Consider the following 10,072-nt stretch of genomic DNA (forward strand, 5'->3'; position numbering starts at 1 on the left):
ACCATCTACAAACTCACGAGAAAGACCTCAGAAAAATCAATTTTGCCAACACCTCGATGGCAGACTTAATAGAGTCCAGAATTGTGAGAAAATTAATTTTTGCTGTGTAGGACACTCAGTCTGTGGTCCTTTGTTAGGGCAGTCCTAGAAAATATAGACAGTGCCTATCTGTGAAAATGAAGTTGGTACTGTAAAATAAAAATTTAATAACTTCCACACAGAGTTCACTGCATTTTCCACATTAAATGACAAATCTGAGACACATATGACTACAGTGTTAGGTACTTTTATAGAACTCAAAAGTATATTTAATATTAGGAAAAAATTAAGAAGGCTGAACTACAACTTCTATATTATGATCATTTTTTGTTTTAAATAAAGGAAGCCAAGAGTGCTTGACACTATCAAATCAAATACTGTGTCATCATTTGAGAACTGATTTGCTTCTGGGGAACTGTTAGAATGAAAAGGAGATGATGACAGTCGCATTCCACTATACCTCAAATACAGAAGAGTCACAAGATTAGAAGACTAGCCTCCAGAACAAAAAGGAGGCACCATTTAAAGAATAAATACTTTAAGGTTTATATAACAATGCGAAATCTGTTCAAATATTTGTTTTATTTTAAGGCAGAAAAGATATTTTAGTTAAAAAAGAAATACAACTTAAAAGGAAGCCATTTTGTTGTAGACTAGTAAAAGCAAGTATGGAGACAGAACAACATGCAAAGAATGTTGCAGTGTCACGAAAAGTCACACCAGTATTAATGTAACGTGCTTTGAACAACGGCTAACCATAATGTAAATAATGAAATGCTACTAGGTAAATTCGTCAAAACAATGAACACATTGGAAAATAGTTGCAGAACACTACAAGATTATATGTTGATGACTCGAGACCAAAGGCTGACAGTAAACTAATCCTTATTTAGGCTGATCTATTCTAACTACATCAGTCTTGGTTCCCTCATCTATAAAATAGAAAGAAACCCTTTTGTAGATATTTATAATACTTATCTTTAGGAAAAGAACAAAATAAGCATCACTATACCCTTTAAGGTTCATCTGTACATTTTTAGATGTTCTTGATAAAAGTTTAAATTTTATTATCATCAAAAGTAAAATGTTATTGATATTAACCAAATTACAAATATCAAAGTGACATCATATTTCTCTTGTCAACCCTAACTGAAAGTATGTCTCAAAGTCACTGTCTACTGAGTTAGCAGGAAAGAACATTTCAAAGGAGTCTTAAACACAACTGAAATACCTCTGCTAGTTTCTATATGAGATAAATTTACTGATGAATATGTTTTTAAGGGATTTCCTAACTATCTGCAACACTACATAAGAATGGTATTTTTATCTATACAAGACAATCACCTAACAGGAGACAGATTCTAATATGTGCTGGTCTAACCCACCTGCTAAAAACCATAACCTCTCTAAATCTCAAAAGAACAAATCTATACTCTGAAGAGAAAATAACAAAATAATTCATTGGAAGTTTCTTCTAAATACAAAAAAGGCTATAAATATACCTAAAAAGACATCAACTATGAAATCATAACATTAACAGAAATGTCCATATTAGTCTGATCTTCCCTAAAATCTTAAGAATATTTTTCACAAAACTAGATCTTATAGATTATGTCTTTTATACAGGCCTTAAATATGATGACCAAATAGGTAAACAATCTTTAGAACTAGTTAGAGACTTCTGAAGTAATTTAAATTCAATCCTTTCTAAAAGCTAAAAAATGGATTTTAAATATTTCAAGCCATCTTTATAGTCCCATTAAGCTAATAGATAGCTTTCCTTTCTATTCTGAAGTTGAAAATAATCTCTTTTGAAGTTTAATCCAGGGGATACTGCATTAAAATAACTAGATTTCTTATATACTAAAAAGTAAAAATGCCGTTTCTTATATTCAAATTGGTGATTATTATGGCCTGTATATTGTCAGCAAAGCTGTTTTTCTTTTTTTAAAGTCACACACTGGGCAGGTTTTATGATTAAAAGCTGTAATCCTAGTACTTGTGAAGCTGAAGCAAGAGGAGTGTTAAATGTTAAGGTGAGCCTGAACTACAGAGTAAGATTCAATTTCATTAAAAAAAAAAAAAAAACTCAGGGTAGCTCAGGGTAGGGATGGAGCTCCGTGTGTATACCTAGTGCATGCACAAACAAAACATAGGAAATTTTTAAAACTTTAGATATGAAGTACGGTGATACATGCCTATGATCTCAGAAGGTGGAAGTTAAAGCATCAGGAATTCAAGGTATCCTTAGTTACACTAAGTTTAAGAACAGCTAGGACCACATGAAACCATTTCAAAATTTTACATTTATTACAGACTTACTAAAATACATTTCTGTAACTGATAAAACTTTTCTCTTTTCCAATCATTTTTTCTTTATATGCTACAAATGGTGTTTACTAAATTAACATGATACTTACCAGGCTAGATTCTGGTTCTCCCTCTTCCATTGGCTCATCAACCATTTTAAGATCATTTACCTGAAAAACATTTTTCAAACTGTGAAGTTCAGTGATACTGAAACAAGAATAACTAAGAAAAATATAACACTGGGCATTTCCCTTCACAATCTAACAAGTTCCTGAAAAACAAAAGGTCAAGGGTACACAGAAATTATTTAGAAAAGGAAATTTATGAATTGAGTTCACATATTGTCCTTAAAGCCTCAATTTTCATAGTTTTACGTTTCACTACATGCTTCTTAAATGCTGTGCCATGACCAATGAATGGCCTTACACATACAAATAAATCTCCCAGAATCTAACTTAGATATAGTCAAAGAATGTTACAATAGGAACAATTTCATATGAATGAATAATGGAAAATCTCATATGCTTCAATTTTAAATTCATAAGATACCATACAGAAATAAAACTTAAATTACAAGAGCTTTAAGCAGCTATAGAAACATTTTCACATGCAAAGCTTTGGGGATAATTATATGTATTGAGACACTAATTTTAAAAAAGTAATTATGGATGGTTTTGATCAAGGGTTTACAAACTATGATCCATAAGCCAAATCAGGTTAGCTACCTTTTCCTGAATAAATGCTACTAAAATACAGTCACAGTCGTTTGTTTCCACACTACCTATGATAGCTTTCACATTAGAGCAAGGTTAAATAGTGTGACAGAAATTGTAACTACAGAGATACCGGAACGACAAGGTGTTAAATATTTATTGTTTGGCCTTTTACAGAAAACGTATATACAGATCATTCACTGATCTAAAGAGTTTGCATATTAAATAACAGTAAGTTGGTCTAAATGAAAAGGAATTTAACCAATGTCAATTTGTAAGAGATCACAGAAAAGCAAAATTAGATGAATAGACAGAAAGAAGGATGGATTAAATAAAACTAATAGTGACACCGGCACCTAAAAATAGAGGAAGTTCACTAAGTCTACCACGTCCCTGATTATCAACTAAAAATTCTATTTAGAATGCTAAAGAAACTATCCTGGGACTCTGGGAAGTAAACACTAACAATAGAGAAAGATACCAAAATTTGATAAACAATTCAGAGTTTATTTTCTACCTGTATCTCCTGACTTTGGTCAGTGGGGAGACTGAATCATGGAATCCTCTCTACTATAGGCCTAAAAAAAAAAAAAAAAACTTCCCACCGGGCGGTAGTGGTGCACACTTTTAATCCCAGCACTCAGGAGGCAGAGGCAGGTGGACCTCTGTGAGTTCGAGGCCAGCCTGGTCTACAAGAGCTAGTTCCAGGACAGGAACCAAAAAGCTACGGAAAAACCCTGTCTCGAAAATTTAAAAAAAAAAAAAAAAAAAAAAACCTCCCCAAGAAGAATATACTTCTGGGGTGGTTATCATAAGGAAGCTTTCTAAACTTATCCAGTTTTCCTTTTTCAACATCCAACCACACTAAGGCAAGGACCAATCAAAAGAAAAACATCTCTCCAAAGGAAGCAGGAAAAGAGACCCCTGTGCTAAGAAAGGTATAGGTATAATCCCTTTTTATTTGCTGCCTTTGTCACTAAGAGACCAGCTACAATACTATAAAGCTATGTGAACTAGGGCTTTGAAAGAAAATCCTATTTCTGGGTTCTGGCCAGAAAAACAGTATTAAAGTTCCTGGAAAATGGATAATTTATAAGAAATTACAATAGAGGTATTTCTTGATTCTAGGCTTGACCTAATTCAAGTACTGGCTTCAACATCAATCTGTACATGTAGGAACTACGACACCAAAACACAAGAACATCTTTGAAAAATGATTAACTAATACTCAAAACTCAGCCTAACCATGAGTGAGAAATTAGATTACAGTAAACAGTGGAAGAATATTTATCTAGGCACAGGTGAGCAAAGGCATGTGAATTTGACAGCAGAGAGCCATAAATTGGACACAATCTATCTGTCTTTCAACCAGTCCTGGACAAGCAATAAAAGATCACATATCAACCAAAAGGAAGAACTACTAACACCTCTGACAGATCAGAGGATTCTTTCCACACATTTTGTCAACCTTGAATTCCTAAGTGGTCATTATTGAAAGGACAGCTCTAAGAATGCAATGCTGAAAAAAAAAAGCAAACTGAATGGGAACAAAGAAAAACTAACCAATATAGATTAATCAGGGAGCCATTCCATATCAGCTCTTCACCCAGAGTTTCTAATCTCTGAATATGACAGCACTATCTTATACCTTACTTCAACAGATTGGGGAATGTGCTATTTAAAAACACATGCTATAAATTTGTCATTAACAATCAACTTTCAACAAACAATCCAAAACCCAGGAAGATAGCATCCTGATAGCTAAAATTTTATAATCAAGTGATTCTCATATTTGTCTATACATAAAAGTTATGTATAAAAAGGACTGAGACTTTGACTTCCCTCTGTTACCTAGCTACTGCTTGCATACTAGCCATACCATCTTATGACTAATTTATCATAAAGCTCTTAGTCTGGAGAAACTAGAAATAAAACGAACTGGAATGAATCAAAAAACATCGTGGCATCCTGGGAATCATCCCCGTCACAAACAAAACACTTAATTTTTCCTACTTTATCAATCTTCAAAGAACAGGTTTTCAATATAAGAATATCAATCTATGGAATACCACAGAATTCACTGGTGCTTACTAAAATCCAAATCATTTTTCACTCATGTGAAAACAAAAATATATCCAAAATGATCTAAGAAAATAAAATTTTATTTAAAAATATAACCTCTAATTTGAGAAGATAAATGACATATTTTGCCCCCATTAAGTGTGAAATGGAAGTCCAGCCTGCCACCTATAATCGAAGCACTTGAGAAATTGAGGGGAGGATTGTGAGATCAAGGTCACTCTGGCTTATGCAACAAGATCCTCTCTCAACAAAACAAAAGAATTAAAGGGCCCAAAACCCAAATGAACAGATCTCATAAGTGTAATAAAGAGTACTTTTCAATTATTTTAATTTTCTCAGAAAAGAATTTAAGCACTTTCAAACAGCCTGGAAACATCAAGAAAATAAAAATATACAAATCAGAAAGAGGCTAATGACAATGTAAGAAATAATAGGTGATGTAAGCTAATAATTTCATTAATAAAACATATATAAGCCATCAGTCTTCACAACAAATATTATAGTATTATTACATAGTAATACTATGTAATACTAGTAGTTTCCAGGATCACCCAAAATACACCTAGCAAGCAAAATGACTGTATGTATAATATACAATGTTAAAAAATTCTTAAGAATATGATATTCTAAAGAAATTTTGTTCTCAAATAAACTTCATGACTATATGTTGGATACTGACAGCTTCTGGAAAAGGTCAATTATTATTGTGATTATTATTATTATTATTATTATTATTATTATTATTATTTCCCTCCTTCTTCCCCCTCTACCTCCTCCTTCTCTTAAAACTAGAACAAATTACACTGAAATTTAAAGGTACTTTTGCAATACCTAGAATAATGATCTATGTCTGTATATTGAGTCAAATTCTTGATAACATCAACTGAGAAACTTCCAAGTGATTCAATGCAGCAAACAAACTCTGAGATAATCCCCCATGATCCTCACCTCTTCAGGTTCATGTTCTTGTACAACCTCTGTTGTCTTACAAAGTCTGAGATAATCCCCCATGTCCTCCACCTCTTCCTGTTCATGTTCTTGTATAACTTCAGCCATCTTCGGGGCAAACATATCCTGTGGCTGAATTCCAAAGAAAAATAACAATGACAAAGGTGATGGGATTTCATTTATATGATTACATTATGCCAAAAAAAAGTCTAGAAGTTCTCCTTATTGTCGTCACTGAACTAAGTGGTTATGTTGAAAACCCACAAAACAAAGGACTGTAGCCATCTTCTTGCAGTACTAAGCAACTTGAGGGAAGCTTCCAGTTAATAATACTCAGAAAATAACCATGCAAAAAATCTTTGAGAGTTTAAAAGTGGACCTTCCCCAGGGAAGCCTCCAGATAAGAATGCAGAACAGCCGAAACCTTGATTACAGGTTTGTATGAATAAGCAGAAGACTTGGTTTAATCATGTCCATACTCTTGGCTCATACAAACTGTGTGATAATAAATATATATTTAATCTGTAAATTGACAGTAAAGTGTTATGTAGCAACTGATATTTATTACAATCAATATTACTGCTCAAAAGTGTCTAGAATTAAAAGTTCTCTAAAAGGCTTTCTAGAGAAATTTTTTACAGGTTTAATACTTTAGAAATGTTTTTATTAAACCCATCTTTGTTCTCATATTACAGATAAGAAATTGTAAATTATATCTTACTAAGTAACCTAGGAAAAAGAGCTAAAACTTCAAAACATTTGCATAACAGTTAAGACTAAGAAGGTATGCTGCTGTCCTTTAATGCTGTTTTCTGAAAATAAGTTACTATCTTAATAAGCATGTTATAGAACACATTAATTTCCTATTCCTTTCATAGTCACAGAAGCTTGAGAAGTTGAGGCAGGAGAACCGCTATGGCTTTCAGGCCAGCCTGTGCTACACAGCACATTCTAAGCTAGGAAGGTGTACAAAGGGAGATTATTAGCATTTAGCTACTTCCGACATATTAAGTTATTCAATGAAAGATTATAAAAAAATCACAAAAATACAGGCTCAATTTACAGCACACCTCAGAACATATCCTAGAATTTGTTTTTTACAAACACAATTCCATCATAGCTGCAGATACGAGTAAACTGTATAGTGCTGATAAGTATGTAAAACAGCAAGATGTCACATAAATCAAGTTGCTACTTAAAAAATTAACGTAGAATTAGCATGTTATATATAATTGTACTTCTGGTTGTGTAACCAAAAAAATTGAAAGCAGAGTCTCATAAACATCACTGTGTACTGAATGATCAGAGCAACAGTATTCAAAACGGAAAGGTGAAGCAACCTAAGTACATGTCAGTAGTTATATAAATAACAGCGTAGTATATGTACACAATGGAATGTTATTCAGCCTTAAAAAAGAAACAAACCTGACCCATACTACAAAATAGATGAACCCTAAATTGATGATGTTAGGAGACTAACAAAAAGAAAAACACTTTATTCTACTAATATGAAGTGCCAAACAAGCCAAAGTCATATAGCCAGAAGCTAAAATAGCAGCAGAGGCAAGTAGCTCTCTATTAGTTCAAAGCCAATCTGGTCTACACAGAAAGATCAAGGACAGACAGGGATACATAGTGAGACCCTGTCTCAAAACCAAATGACCAAAAATAATGAATTCAGTTGCATGGAGAGGTTTTAAAAGGGAAGGTCTGACTGCTCCTTGGACTGGAGAGGGAAGGGGAGGGGGTAGGAGGGGGGGAGGAAAGTGGGAGGAGGGAAGGAGGTGGAAATTTTCAATAAAAAATAAATTAAAAAGAGATAGACATGAGATGGAAAAAATAAAATAAATAAATAAAAGCCAACAGAATCCATCTCATTTAAAATAATTTTTAAACATAGCTTGGGTTACACATAAGACTTTTTAAAATATCACTTATTTCTTTTTTTAAATTGATGTTATCAAGCTATACATTTTCCCCTCCCTTTCAAGCCTCCTCCAAGGTCCCCATGCTCCCAATTTACCCAGGAGATCTTGTCTTTTTCTACTTCCCATGTAGATTAGATCTATGTATGTCTCTCTTAGGGTCCTCATTGTTGTCTAGGTTCTCTGGGATTGAGAATTGTAGGCTGGTTTTCTTCACTTTATGTTTAAAAACCACTTATGAGTGACTACATATGATAATTGTCTTTCTAGGTCTGGGTTACCTCACTTAAGATGATGTTTTCTAGCTCCATCCATTTGCCTGCAAATTTGAAGATGTCATTCTTTTTTTCTGTTGTTTAGTACCACAAGGACATGTGCTCAACTATAGTCATAGCAGCATTATTTGTCATAGCCAGAACCTGGAAACAACCTAGATGCCTCTCGACCAAAGAATGGATAAGGAAAATATGGTACAATGGAGTACTACACAACATATTTCTTACAAATCATTCTTTAAATGGCAATTATTTCAAAATGTGATAATTTTAAAAAATGTGTTTCTTAAGTCTAATTTCTGTTAGCAAAATTATTACAAATGTCAGGAAATACATAATAAAGCCCTTCATCTAAACTATGGCCCATGTGTCAAATTTTGCCCATTTTCACAAGGCCAACAAGATGAGACTTATGTAATTTTACACTCACACGTTTCCCTAAAGGCACAGAATATGTGTCATCTGTCATATATTGTCTAGAGTTACCTGAACTCCTATAGAAAAGTTACTGATCTCTACTCAATATAATTTGTAAATTATAAGCATAAATTTGAGGATGTACAAAGACAGTAAGGTATCCTCCCAGTGAATCAACAGACTAAAATATCAACTCTTTGTGATCATAAGTTACACAGTACACAGAGGATACCCTTTACCCAGAATATATCATAATTTCATAAAAATCAAGCTACATTTCCTTTGTGTGGTGAGGGAATGATGATGGTGACACAGTCCCTTGTTATATAGTATGATTAGCCTGTTAGTCCATATAGAGTCCTGACTGGTCTCAAACTCACAGAAATCCTCCTGCCTCTGCCTCCCAGATACTGTTATTACATGAGGGCCACCACAAACTACATCCAATTATTTTCTTTTATTTTTTTTTAGATAGCATCTCACTACGTAACTCGAGCCAGCCTAGAATTTTCTATGTACTCCATTTTGGTTTTCAATTCATAATCCTTTTCCCTCTGCTTCTCAAGAGCTGGGATCATAGGTATGAACTTAGCTCAATATTTATTTCCAACTTACTTTTCTCTAATGTTTTCTAAATGTTTGCATTTTTTTCTAAAAACTATCCACCAAGAGACAAATATTTGGTGCACACTTGTAATCCTGCCACCTGGAAGACTAAGACAAAAGCAACACAAATTCCAGATCTTAAAGGCCACCAAGGGGCTGGAGAGATGGCTCAGTGGTTAAGAGCACTGACTGCTCTTCTAAAGGTCCTGAGTTCAATTCCCAGCAACCATGGTGGCTCACAGCCATCTGTGATGAGACCTGGTGCCCCCTTCTGGCTTGCAGAAACACATGGAAGGAATGCTGTACACATAATGAATAAATAAATATTTTTTTTAAAAAGCCACCAAAATGGATTCTTAAGTTTCAAAGCATCTTGAATGCTAATTAGACAACCATAACTTTAGCTGCAGAAAAACTGTAAATGCATCTCCCTGAAAGTGAAAAACAGTGCATTAGATATTGAAGCCGTTAATCCCATTAAGAGACTAATGTCCTATCGGGAACTCACCAAGGCCAGCTGGCCTGCTTCTGAAAAAGCCTGGGTTAAAACCGGTCTCGCTGAACATAGCGGACAAGGAGGACTACTGAGACCTCAAGAACAATGGCAATGGGTTTTTGATTCTACTGCACCTATTGGTTTTGTGGGAGCCTAGGCAGTTTGGATGCTCACCTTACTAGACCTGGATGGAGGTGGGGGATCCTTGGACTTCCCACAGGGCAGGGAACCCTGATTGCTCTTTGGGCTGACGAGGGAGGG

General features: G+C 34.2%; 1 protein-coding gene across 7 annotated transcripts in view; it reads right to left on the reverse strand.

Annotated features, from left to right (window-relative positions):
* Nucleotides 1–10,072, reverse strand: part of Rps6ka6 (ribosomal protein S6 kinase A6) — a 181,690-nt gene that overhangs the window by 81,173 nt on the left and 90,445 nt on the right. For all 7 annotated transcript variants that reach the window (XM_050127559.1, XM_050127557.1, XM_050127556.1 and 4 more), the window contains 2 exons: nucleotides 6,093–6,224; nucleotides 2,460–2,519 (listed from right to left, as the gene is read on the reverse strand). In XM_050127559.1, the coding sequence (XP_049983516.1) occupies nucleotides 2,460–2,519; nucleotides 6,093–6,224 (192 nt within the window). The remainder of the gene's footprint in view (nucleotides 1–2,459; nucleotides 2,520–6,092; nucleotides 6,225–10,072) is intronic.

Source organism: Alexandromys fortis, unplaced genomic scaffold (assembly GCF_014885135.2).
Source record: "Alexandromys fortis isolate MF-2015 unplaced genomic scaffold, M_Fortis_MF-2015_v1.1 scaffold_188, whole genome shotgun sequence".
Lineage (NCBI taxonomy): Eukaryota > Metazoa > Chordata > Mammalia > Rodentia > Cricetidae > Alexandromys > Alexandromys fortis.